This window comes from Dicentrarchus labrax, unplaced genomic scaffold (genome assembly GCF_905237075.1).
Source record: "Dicentrarchus labrax unplaced genomic scaffold, dlabrax2021, whole genome shotgun sequence".
In the NCBI taxonomy this organism is placed as follows: domain Eukaryota; kingdom Metazoa; phylum Chordata; class Actinopteri; family Moronidae; genus Dicentrarchus; species Dicentrarchus labrax.
This window is the reverse complement of record NW_026136701.1, coordinates 17,661,616-17,675,461: the sequence shown is the minus strand read 5'-3', so window position 1 is coordinate 17,675,461 and position 13,846 is coordinate 17,661,616. Positions and strand designations below refer to the sequence as shown.

Genomic DNA, 13,846 nt, shown 5'->3' with positions numbered 1-13,846 from the left:
ATGCGTTAACACATAGAAAAACCCAACAAAAGGCAATAAGTATGGACAGAAACATGACAAAATGCACCTGGCTGCGCTAGCTCTACCATGGCGCCAGTCCTTGCTCCAGCTGTCATGGGTTCAAGTCCAACCTGTGGCCCTTTGCCCCCCCGTCACTCTTCAGCTGTCACAATCAAAAGATTAAAGATTAAAGGTAATAAAAAGGCCAAAAAAATATTATAAAAAGGACTAGGCTGAATTTGTCTGGCGGACACAGAAACGTCCTATCTGTCTCTCTCGCTTCCTTTCTGGGCTACGTGGTGACATAAACCTAGATGTGCTGCTGCTGCCCGGCAACAACTCAAAACTGTCATCATGATCCACACTGTGAGTCCGCAGGGTTACAGTTGCAGGGAGGACCACAACAGATCAGTATGTTTTGATTCTTTTGTGTTTTAAGATAATGTATTTTTTCATTCATAAATAAAAATTAATCAATAAAAGACTATTTGGATGATGTACTGTATGAATAAAATGGAGAGCCCGCTGCCAAACAGGTACTATCTATGGAAATGTAATTCCTATCTTATATTCACTGCAGCTGCATTTTCTATTCTTTTTCATTCTGTGAAATGTTATCTATTTTATTTATTTGTTTCCTCACATTTTGTTTTGTTGTACACTGAAGCGCTACAGTAGTCGTTTTTGTTTCCTCAACATCTCATCTCCCTGTTTTCTATCTATCTGTCTGTGTGAGAAAAAAATAATCCAATAGAGAGTGAGAGAGAGAGAGAGAGAGAGAGAGAGAGAGAGAGAGAGAGAGAGAGAGAGAGACAGAAAATGAAGCTGAGGTGAAAAACACATGGGTGAGATACTGAGGGAGAGTAAGCAGTGTGTGTGTGTGTGTGTGTGTGAGAGAGAGAGAGAGAGAACACAACAGTGTTTTGCCAGATGACAGCAGTGTAGAGGCAGTGTGTTTTGTCATTTATCATTTGGAGAGCTTGCTTGTTAGAGCACACACATCTTAATAGTCACTCTGAACCAGGAGAATCGAGATGAGAAGAGGCGTTTTATTACCCCGTCAAGACTACAAACACATGCAGCACACAGTATAATGTGAGAGTGTACAGACAAACCTACAGTGCTAACGACACATTTATGATACACACACACACACACACACACACACAAACACTGGCATGCAGAAACAGATGTGAACACATCCACCAGTGGACAAACACACAGAATAGAAACACATAAACAATATGCACATGAACACATGTATGTATACGTGCAAACGCATCCACAGACATCAGCTGATTCTGGACGCTACGAGGGCCCAGAATTGGAAACACAGCAGCTAAGAGGCATATCTGGTTTTAAATTAAAAATGATTTTTCACACATTTAAATAATATGAGGATTAAAGAATAAAATATTTTATTAATTTGTATCATTTTTCTTTATCCTGGTATCCATTGGTGGCATCACTGAGTTTGATCATTGGTGTCCACATGAACAAAGATACAGGGAAAATGACAGGGAAAGATGGTGGATGGGGTTAAAATGACAACTCAAGGTAAGGGGAGCATTGTCATCATGATGACAGTAATAAACACTTGGTTTGGTTTGGTTTGGTTTGGGAATGTTTGCAGTCATTCTTACAATAAACAACATGGACTGACAAACAGGAAACAGGAACAAACAGCTGCCTCCCGTATTAAAGTTTGGGGACCCATCCATCAATTTGCTCCCGTCGTAAATCCTACGGCCACGAGAGCGATTCCTCACTTAAAAATATGTAGTTCTGGGGCACTTGCTGGAATGACTGAGCTCTTTCGTCTTGGGAGGAAAGTCTCGCACATACAGAACATGAAATATGATGATTGCATGCATCCATTTTTGTTCTGTGTTGCATCTGTCAGTCTCAGCTAAACAATCAACTCCATTCAAGCACCAACTGACACTTCTAAACAAGTCCTGAAGGTGTCCTTTTTAACCTCGTATCACGTTTCCTGAATCCACACAGTGTTGGTGAAGGTCTAATTCTGCCTTCTGCTGAACACATCACTAGATGAGGCTGCTGTTGATACAGTATCGCTGAGCAACAATTGATTGAGGACGTGTCCTTTCACCTTTTGAAACGGGTGAGTTCCAGCTCATATTTCACTAGATGAAAGCACAGACCTTGCTAATGCTCCTATTCTGTATTCAGTCTCTAAATGAGGAGAATGGAGAACTCTGTTGAGGAGATAAATGTTTTGCAAAGAAAAAGGGAAAGAAGGAAAAAAGAAAGACGGAAAGAACACCCAATAAACAAAATTTCCAGATGGATTGAGGAAAAGACAGGCCAGTTAATTGGCTCGGAAAAATTAAATTATGCTGCCACACGTGGATGGAAACTAACACACACAGCAGAATGGTCCTGTGGAAAGAAGTGAATGGCAGTGAGGAAGGGAAGCAAGGCCATTTTAATGAAGTTATGGCAGCCATTATGTTGTCAAGAGCCCTTTGCCTGTGCGGCTGTGGCGTCGTCGGCTTCCTTGCTGTGTGGGAGTGAATAGCAATGTGTTTCTGAAGGGAACGACCTTGTTTAATGACTTGATTGAAAGCAGTGAAGAAAATAGGCTGTTTTCTTTCCTGCCGGACTGATGTTATTTCCTTGCCTAATAAACACAGCGATAGGTGAGGAAACACTGGCGTAAGACATTCATTTTTGGCTTTTTTACTTGAGCTTGAACTTATTTTCATAGTTTACCACATTCTACAGGGTCAAAAAGAATTTCATGTGAATAATGTGTATTGGCACTACTTGATCCCAGGTACGGTTTATTTTTGTGCACAAACCCTGAACCCTTGTACTGTTATCTGGTGTATGCTGAACAGTACAATGTCAATATACTAGTTTCTCGAAAATAAAGCAGAAAAGACCCATCACATGCTCAGTAAATAACAATAAACACAGTTGAGTTTGTTATTTAATAAACATGAACTATTAATCAATGATTCACTTTTGATTTTCTCATCATATAATTCTTGTTTTCATTAATACTTGTGAATGTTGGACTCAACTCTAGTGTGTTTTCTCATTTGCTTTGCTCGTTTGCTTTGTTAATGATGGTGGGAAAGCTTGTCAGTTGAAATCTAGTGCAACAGCTTGAAAAAGTTCCTGAAGAGTCCTTCAGCACATGGTCACTACATGTGTCAGGAAAGAATTGGTATGAGCGACATATACTGTACATTTATGCAATATTACGTGGTGGTAACCATGTAAACGCATCAGAAAGTGAAAGAGTTGAAATGAGAAATGCTGCAAGGTGCCTCTTTTTCACAAACAAAAACATTGACTTGGGAGATTTCTACAAGACCAAGGATTATAATCATATTATAAGTTTTTTGTTTTTACAAATGTCCAAATTCCTGCTTTCTATGCATGGCAACTACAGTATGGTTAAGTTTAGGGAAAGATCTTGGTTATGGTTCAAAGAAAAAAAGCAAAATGGGCTGTGACAGGAGATCAGTCTCCTGCATGAAAGTCAGATGTTCTACACGCTTACCACACTCTCTTATTTCCTGCCTGGTGCACATCGCTTCCTGCACTGGCACTGAACGTTGCCATTGGATGCAGATCGTGAGATGCAAAATCTCAATGTGAACGTAATTCCAAGAATAATCTGCTTTTTTCCCCCATTTCTATCAGTTATGAGTTCCAGTAATAATAATAATGCTCATAATATTTCTTAGTGCACTCTTTCTGAAACCAGATAGGATAAATAAACATATAAAGTATGGTAAAACTCTGCAGTGGAGTCTCCATCCATGTAGTGCTCAGTCAGTCCCAATTTTCCAGACCAAGTGAACCAGCTACAGTTGTGAAAGACTTCCTTTTATTAATACCTATTTTCCTGCATCCTCCTCACATAACAATGACACACTTTAAGTCACAGCACCAAGATAAACACATGAGCAGAATTCAACTCATGTGCCCTGTTGAAAAAGATATTCTCTCTCTGTGTAGGAAATACAATTCACAGGAAGAAAATCGATACAAACTTAAGTCCTGCAGTTCTGTACACGTCATGAATCTTCATGCTCATTTTTCAGCGTTTCCTTGTTTGTAATTTTAGATTAAATACCTTTTCAAAATAAACAACTGTTTTAAAAAAAGATGATCTGTAATTACATACGGCAGCATAAACGCATCAAACCACAAGCTTTTTCTGTTTTCTTTTACTTTTAAAACAATAACTGATGGCACAACAAACTGATGATTGCACTATTTTAAGGCTCAAAAATCTGATTTATAGTTTTAAAGTTTTATGTGTTTAACCAAAATATATAAATGATGTTTCTTGAGCTCCACTGACTCAGGTCATTGTTCTAAGCCTAAGCAGCCCTCTTTAAACCCTCTATTAAAAATGTAGGAGACAGGTCATAAAACATGCTGTGCCACAAATTCACTGTTCACTGAGCACTGGGAAGGTGAAGGTCTAAGGAAGGAAGGGCCTCCCTGGATTCAACCCAGCATCAAAAAGAGGTTTTAACAGTATTTTCACATTATTCCAGGAGGTAGTGGAGAAGGTGAAATGGTTCAGGCTCTCGTGATGGTTTTCCCCTCAGGGGACACACAAGTAAAGTTCAGGGTTACAAGAGACATGTCATTCCATTCAAATTACTCAATGAATAAAACAGCATTACACGTCTCTGGATCCAAAAGTGGAAAAAACGGTCTGAAAAATACGTCAAAGTGTCGTAACTTGAAAGAATTTGATGAAAAGGAAGCTGCAATACTTAACCATTTACTCAATACATTATTAGTAGAGGTGTTCTGGTACCGACAACAGTTTAGGAAATTCCTCCAATACTGCCTGAAATGCGGTATTGGCGAGTATGCCCGTCTGTGCACCGCTGTGACATCATTAATTACTCTTTAACACACATGTATCGGATCAATACTCGGTATCGGCCGATATGCAAAGTTCAGGTATCAGTATCTGTATCGGGAAGGAAAAAATGGCATCAAAGGTCAGCCTAGCTCCATCCAAGATGCCTGAACTCTGATCCTCAGAGAAAAACTTCAGTAAAGCTTCACAAACGCTCCATCTCTGAAATAAACCTAGCTGATTCCTGGACAAACACCAGTGGCTATCTAGACCACTCAGAATTCACAGCAATACGACAACTGTGCTTTTATTTAGAAGGTGTGTTCTTCCTATTTTTGAAGCTGCCCACCTTCAGTCCCTGTGCAACGTTAATGTGGCCCTGCACCTGTGTTTATACTGTTATCAACCCTCCATCCAACTCCTGGTCAGACAGCAAACAATCTGAGCCCCGAAAAAATATTTACATGTGAATTACTATCAAGTGTGACTTCTCAACACTGGTGTGTATGCGTAACAGTAACTATCTGAAGTTCGAATCAAAATCTAAAGATTATTTTCTATAGTTTTAGAGTAAAAGCTGGTCAATCATTTTTCCATCTCTCCCAGGTGTCACGTGCTTTGGACAGTGACTGAATGAATGACATACAAGCAGCCGAGATTACATCTCTAGAGTGAGATCTCAGACGCTACATGATAGATGAGCAGCTGAGCGACGCAGCGGGACCTCAGTATTGAGCCACTGCGTCTTCACAGTACCTCGTACGTTTGAGAGCGGTAACTCTCCCTGGTCATAATCCAGTCAGGGAAGACCAACATCACAGTGCAGGAATGGCAACTTCAAGCTGTTTGAGGGGCATTTGGGTTGATCTGCTTGACTTGTGGCCACCTGAACAAGAGTGAGGAACTCTAAACTTGAATATAATAGTTCGAAAAACTATATAATTTATAGTTATTCTAACCATCAACATATATAAATAGGACTACATGATCCCCAAAAGTGAAGCCAAAACCACTCAACTGCCCCTGAGTCCAGCTTGTGATTGATTTGGTTGTGGCTCATAATTACGTTAATAAGTGAATAAGTTGGGTGACAGCAGGCTTTGAAGTTCAATCCTGCAAAGAGGTGGCAGCGTCCAATGTACAGCAGTGAAAGAGAACAGGAAGGAATGACCCTGCATCTGCCCAGCACTGACCATTACCTGTGAAAGACCCCACTTTCGAGGTCACGTGCACTACGGCATGGCATGTCGTGGCATTTCTCTGTTCAGTCATTATATTCATGTCCTCCTGGATGGGGACGTCTCAGGTGCATCCTGCTCAGAATCTAGCATCCGTAGTTTATTAGCATGTAAGAAGACAGTTAATTCTTGCTAATTACATTTGATTGGGAAAACCCCTGTAGAGCATCCAATTAAAACAAGGCCTGGAAAATAGTTTTTAACCTCCCACTGAGCTCTGTGCGAGTGCGCTCAAGCGTCCACATGTCGTGTGTGTAGGAAGAAGTGATTAATAGCAAGAATAAATAATAGGGTTCAAGCTTGAGAAGAATTCACACACACACACACACACACACACACACATGTCTGAGCATAAACTGGCTACAAGTAGAAAATTGGCTATTAAAAACATTCAGATCAAAACGTAACACATTAGAGCTCATGTCACCGTCCAATGCAGACTAGATACAGTGGAACACCTGCTTTTAATTTGAGGCTGGTTCTACATCAAATATTTCACGGGTAACAGTGGGAAACGCCATCCAAAGCACAAAAGTGATATCTGTGCAAAAAAAACAGGCACTCAAACAACACAAGAACACAAAAAGGATTCAATCAGCAGCTTCTCTGGATTTAAACACGTGTCAAGCTTGTTCAAGAAGTTCATGCATCTGTATACGTCATAACATAAAACCATAACATAAAACATAATGGTTGCACTATTAATAGAGCATTGATCATGTGACCCTCCTAACACAATGACATAAAGTGTTTCACACCGAAACGAAAACTTATAATAATCTGGAAGTAGCCTGCTAAATCAGTGGTTCTCAACATTTTTTACATTTTCAAGGACCCCAAATTGATAATGACATCAGGCTGATAAGATTGTTATTCCATAGCATACCATATTCAAATTGAGTGTTTTGCCAAACCAGCTGTCCAAAACCCAAATATATTCAGTTTATTGTCATAAAAGACAAATAAAACCAGCGAATATTCACATTTGAGGGAGCTAGCAATTAGGAAAACAAATTAGTAGTAGATAAAATGTTCTTCCTATGGGTTTTTTAAATAAACCATAAATTAGACGAAAGCAGAATTAATGTTTGCAGTTTTCAATTAACGTCCCTAATTTTGCATTCTTCCTGAGAAAAGACGTGGCTTTTCAGCATTTCTTTTGGCATTATTTGTCAATGCCTAGGTTACATTTTTGATGAACAGCCGATTTGCATATCCCACATGCCAGCTCACACTAACACACAAAAAACACACAGACACACACAAACACACACATATGCAACTAGGATACAAACTGTGGATGCTAGCCACTCATACAGACAGCACCTGTCAGCTGGTGTTCTGGGACAGCCAAGGGCTTGTTTGTTTGTTTCTCTCTCTCTCTCTCTCTCTCTCTCTCTCTCTCTCTCTCTCTCTCTCTCTTGTGTGTGTGTGTGTGTGTGTGTGTGTATGTGTATACCTCCATCTAAGGTCTCTCTCTTTTTCCCTCAACGCCCCCTCACCTCTCCACCTGCTGTTCCTTCCTTCACTCCATCCCGCCTCTCTGTCTGTCTCACTTCATACCAACCATCATACCACCATCCATTAGATCTCCCTCTCTCTCTCTCCCTCTCTCTCTGCACCTGTGACTGAAAAACAGACTCGCTCAGTCTTTCTCTGCCTTCCTGCTCATTACAGCCCCCAGGCAGCCACTCCATCACAGAGAAAAGGCAGAGATAAGCTACAAGAGTACACCTGTGCCTGGTATGAATGCCAAATCCAGAGTCAGTGACAGCCAATTCCAGGCCAAATAATGGAATCAGCGAACCTCAGCTTCATACAAATCAACCTGACAGCTTTATCTCCCACTCCCAATTTCAAAGCACGTTACAAACCTCATTATCAAATGAGAAAAGCAATCACTAAAAAAAAAAGGGAGAAAAATGTTGACACTGCTACAATGGTGCTCGCAAGGGATTAAGTTTACAAAGCTCATTTACAGATGGAACAGGTGGGAGAAAATAAGAAACATATTTTCATTTCATCACCAAAGTGTCTTATCTGACAAAAGGAATATAAATCTGTTTTATCAAGCACTACATGCATCATTAATATGCCTTATATGAGGAGCAACTTCTCAATTAATGATCAGAATAAAGATGGCTGAATCAATTAATTTGTTGTGTAGATATAAATCTATATATTATCAAGCTGTGCCTGATCATGAGCCTTTCTCTCATTGTTTATTATGGATTACTGACTTTTTCATTAAAAATCCAGAATCTATAAATATGAAAATGTTGTTAATTTCTCCCTGTAGAAGTTGCACAGTTGACAGATTTGACTTGGAACAAGAAGAAAAACATATTTTTGAGTGGAGAGGAACTTTAAGTTAAGTCAAGCTAATTCAAAAAGTCAGTTGCAGTAGTTAACATGGCTGAATGTGGAGCCAAGTTTTGTGTTCTATGTGAACTTGGGACTTGAAAATAAATATTAAAGGAATTGTTTGACATCTTGGTAAATCCGCATTTTCTTGCCCAGACTTAAACAACAATATCAATATCACTCTAACGCAGCAGCTGGTTTGCTTAGCTTGGAGTGGAGATTGGAGTGGAAACTAGCCTGGCTCTGTCCAAAAGTTAACAAAATCCACATTCCAGCACTTCTTAAGGTCATTAATCAACATGTTATATCGTTAGCCTCATATTTAACTGACAGATAGTGGTGTTGATTTTCTCATCTTACACTCATTAAAAGGCTATAGGTATATTTCCCAAACTGTCAAACTGTTTCTTTAAAGCTGAATAAAAGCAGGTTTTTGCCTCAGTGGTATCAGGATGAGTTGATCAGAGAGATCAGCGGTCAAAGCTACTCTGGCTAATGTGAAATAAAGACAGCAGGAGTTATTTCCTCCTGCCTGAGCTTAATTATCTGTGAGTATTCATGACAGAGAGCTGGGGACAGAGATGATGTGTGTGTGTGTGTGTGTGTGTGTGTGTGTGTGTGTGTGTGTGTGTGTGTGTGTGTGTGTGTGTGTGGGCGTCTCTGTGTGATAACGTTTGTGTCCAGTATGTAATTATAGATTTAGTAAACCCGGGGCTTAGTGTGACTCAATCAACCTCTGATTTGTTGGGTGGATGGATACTGATGATAATGAGATGTGTGTGGTTGTGATGTCTGTGTGTGTGTGTGTGTGTGTGTGTGTTGCCTCCACCTTTTTGTACTGTATCACAAGTGTACATGTGTTACTGCCATAATACATATGTATGTGTGTGTGTGTGTGTGTGTGTGTGTGTGTGTGTGTGTGTGTGTGTGGCATGTGTGCTAGTTCATTAGAAAGGTTTTCGCTGATGAAGGCAATTCATACCATGATAAAAAAGTCCAGACTCCCATGGTTCATTTCTAGTGATGATGTATGGATTTTTGTCTCAATACACAAAGAGGATTATGGGATTTGTATCTATCGTAAGACAGAGTGTTTCAAATCATAAAACACTAGAGAAATAACTGAAGAAATAGAAAAACTGCCAACTATGCCTCTATAACCTCAAAAAAAATGTAGCACAGTGAAGTGAAACATCTACACAAGATGTCAACAACTTGCCTCTACATTGCTCTAAGCATCTTAATTTATTTATTATTTCAAATTCTGCGTTCTTAGACATGTTAAATCTTCCAAAGAAATCTTCGAAAGCTGTGGTGAGTACCTGAGCTGCTGTGTGCATTTCTGTAGACATGTGCTTATACGTGTCCGACTGCATGAATCTCTGCTAATAGCTCCGCTGTGAGTGTATAAGGTTGAAATACCACAGTGTAAATCGTTGACATTAAATCCATTTTATGTTGCGGAATGACCCGGAAAAACAAAATTATGGCTACACTTGCTCTCCCGCTAATTGGAATAAGACTGGAGATGCATTTATTTACTGAATATAAAATAGTGCTCTCCAGATTCAAGCCCCAATCAAGGTCTCAGCTCCCCTATTCATTACACTAATCAATGATGTGCAAATCCTCTGTTATCGGGCATACAGTATGTACAGGCTATAACAACAAACACAGCGAGCCATGTGGATAAACAAATCTAGCAAATAGGTCTTCGGAAAAGGTGATTAAGCAGGATAGAAAGTAATCAAAATAGAAAAGTCACATTTCAAGCTCAGTCATGCAGACTCATAAGACTTCATAAAGATATAATGAGCTGTAGTTTACAGCACAGAATAGAAGCAAGATAACCGTGGTTTAAAATGACCCAAGAGCCCAAAAACAATGTACTCAAAGCCAGAGACACAAGGGAAAACCCTCTTTGTGTCCATTTGGATTCACTTTGAACAGTAATAAGCATTAAAAAACATGTTATCCCAGAGCACAGATATCTACTTTACCAATTACTGAACAGATAGAGCAGAAAAGTCTGCAAACATCTGCTCCAGCCCGATAAGTGCCTACTGTTGTCTGGCTAACATTAGCATGCTGGCCACATGGCAGGGACAGACTCGATAAAGTAAGATGGCCCCCTGCTGCGTCCTTTCCTCTCATAACCACTGTCACCAACCACAGCACAAGAGCCCAGATGAGTTTCTAGAGTCTTCTTTTTTCATTCTGTCACTCGTGGATGTGAACGTTAAATTTAGCAGGAGATAGCCAGAGGCAGCTCGCCACACCTGAAATCGGTAGACCCCTGCTGTCACAACAGTTCGGTAAACTTACAGGACTGTTGTGACTCAAGACAACGAATGTAGCCAGTCAGCTATCTTCTATGTTCTATGTTACTAGACTAATTTTTAACAGTACTTGGAAATGGTTGTCATAGTGGGGAAAAGACATTATAACTCACCAAGGCCGGGCGGGTTCTCAGAGCACGGCGGCAGCGGTTTTGGGGAAGGTGTCTGATTGGTCTCGGGCTGCACAGTCGGCACCAGCTGCTCGCCTGTGGCCAGGTAGCTGGCTAACGTTGCGTTTGGCCTGGAAAGGTTGTAATAGTAAAAATGATGTCCGTTCCCTGCTGCTCCGCTGACGTTATTCCTGGATCCATTGCGGCCGTTGTTGAAGCGGCTGAAGAGGTCGAAGCGCTGCGTGTAGACGTCAAAGTACAGGATCATCATGATGAGGAAGTGGAGCAGGCAGAGCAGCAGGACGCCTTTACAGATGCGCTCCAGAGTCCGGCCCAACATCAGCCGGGTCATGGCCGAGGAAGATGACCGTCCTGCGACGGCCAGCCACGACAACGCTGGCGCTGCTACAGGCATACGCTCACCCAGACGGCCATATTGGAAATATCAACTGCTATTAGATCTCTGATAAGGACATGTGGTTAGCTGACAGCCGACTTCTCATGGGATCATTAATGAAGATGGGGAGGCTATGCAGTAAGCTTCACCTACAGTCTGAGTTGCCACCTTGTTTCTGGTGTGTCTACAGATTCCCCGCATGACAAAAGTACTAAAATGTTTTGATCAGCATTAATCCCTGGGTGAGATGAACCTTGATCTAATATACTTAACTACAGATAAACCAAATGATAAGTTCAGTGTAATCTAAGACATAAGGCCCCGATTTCAGATAAAACTTTGCTGATATGGGCATGTGATCATATGTTGATACTATCCCAGTGTCAGGTTGCTGCTGCAGCCATGTGGTATGCCAAAGTTAAAAGCCAGGCGAATTAGTCCAAGGACTGGCGTTTTTTAACTTCAGAGTAATACGCAATCCCAATGATGGCACAGAATTGGAAGCTGCCGACTAACATTCATCAGTGTAGAGGATCAGCTGATGTTTCAGTTGAGCTGTCCTCTTCTTATGGCGTCAGGTCAGTCAGACTCACAGAATTGGTCGGTTGGTGATCGATCTCCAACACTCAGATACTCAAAATACTGTCCCCTTTGCTGGTAGTCTTAAACGAGGAATTTCTCGGGCACCTGAAGGAAAAGAAAAGACAAAGACGATTTAATTACAGTGATTTATCAAATGTTTAACTAAAGCGATGGCTATGTGCTAGTAAACAGTGTTAATTTTTTCAATGCTCCCTAGATCCAATGCAGCAGAAGTGCTATTAATCATAGCTGTGCATGCATTTTTCTTCAGTGCAGTGACTTATTGCATTATTCGCTGCATAAAATCAAACTGAACATCATTGATCTTCCTCTGGCAATTTAAGGGTATTCAGTGACCTTGTTCTTATTCGATATGCCTGGTTGAGTTGCAGTGAAATAAATTCACAAGTTCACTCTCAGTAGAAAAAGAAGGGCACGTGAGAATTTGACACAAACAGAATCAACAACAAAAGCATCTCCAAACGCAGACAAACTGAAAGTGTTGACTGGGGCTGTTCAGCAGAATTGACATGCCAAGTCAATTTTCCAGTCAAGTGGTTTAAAAAGCATTTATGATGGAATGAGACGGCTAGTGGGAATACAGAATGCAGCTAACATACAAGCAAAGGGAGGGAAGGAGCGGGCACTTAGAGCTTCCCCACAGGCTATTCTTATTGTTGGTTTATGGCTTTTCCAATCAATGAGAGAAAAGAGGAAGATGAGGTTGAAGTAGACAATTAAAACCCTGACCCTACACCAGACTTTCTACTGAAAAACCAACAGTCAGAAAGAAAGAAGAAAGAGAGGCAGTGATAAATATTGAAATACTACTGCTGGTAATTGGAAAAGGATGGATATCTAATGTCTAGTGGCAGCTCCGATTTCCTCCAGTGCTACTTAACGTCACAGATATCCCCTGGGAAAAATCCTTGAATTTGGCAAATGTTTTTTAAGCATTTCTGGAAAGTGGCTGTTCCATCAGCCAGACTTTCATAGTGAATGGGAGAAAGAGACATAAGCTTTTACTGACTTATTAACTTCAGACTGATTACTTAACTCATGCCTTTTAATTATTTTATTCTACTTCATGTTTGTTCACATACATACTTTGACCTGGCGTACTTAATCTGAATGTCGGTAAAATACTGTTAAATTGAGTTTGGTATCAAACATCAATTTTTGGGTACCAACAGAAATTTCACAGCTCCCTTTACTAGTTCTATGATCAGACAGATTCGGATTTAAATAAAAAAAATGTAATTTAACGTTAAGATGCCAAAAAAAACAAGATGCAGAAGTGTGAATGTTACGATAAACGATGGGTATGTTAAAGTCTGTCGGTTTCATTTCTGTGTATGTAAAATAGCCAAAAACATTTGGTGATAAAACATTGCGTTCTTGTTTTTAATTTTAACGGACTTGATGACTGATGATGATTTTGACAATTCAAGACTATTTTGCAGCTGCTTGTCAAACTAGTTAATATTTCTTAAAGTATGGTATCAAAGAAGGAATCAACTGGTGTGGTAGCAAAAAAATACTGAATACTAAATACAAATTATATCAAATGCAAATCCTAAACTGTTAAGGTCAGTCTCTATGTTGCTTCTTGAAGCAGGTAGAGTCAAAATATAGCAAATTGAAACACATGTTTGGTGTCTGAGCTGATGTCGGCTTCCTGTTCAGAGAGTAGGCTGCCTCTTGCTGCGTTCTGACTTTTGTCTGTGGGCAGCAAAGTCAAGACTGCCAAGACTGAGACATAAGGGGTGTGAATGTCTGTGCAACTCGCAAGTTAATGAGATGGATTTCTGCTGACTGAAGGACCCGGAAGCCACTCGCCGGTCACACTAAAATGCTTGTGCAGGTCAGGATTTATTTCCCAGCCATGCGGCTCTTCAGTGACTAAACAGGCTGGCATGTAATGTATCAGGGGTCAAACATGTGGTGAGGCAGTC

The 13,846-nt window shown here is 40.4% G+C and overlaps 1 protein-coding gene across 3 annotated transcripts in view; it reads right to left on the bottom strand.

Annotated features, from left to right (window-relative positions):
* The window catches only part of b4galt2 (UDP-Gal:betaGlcNAc beta 1,4- galactosyltransferase, polypeptide 2), a 168,063-nt gene that overhangs the window by 136,674 nt on the left and 17,543 nt on the right, over positions 1-13,846 (bottom strand). For all 3 annotated transcript variants that reach the window (XM_051401406.1, XM_051401413.1, XM_051401422.1), the window contains exon 2: positions 10,916-11,996. In XM_051401406.1, the coding sequence (XP_051257366.1) occupies positions 10,916-11,327 (412 nt within the window). In that variant the 5' untranslated portion in view covers positions 11,328-11,996. The remainder of the gene's footprint in view (positions 1-10,915; positions 11,997-13,846) is intronic.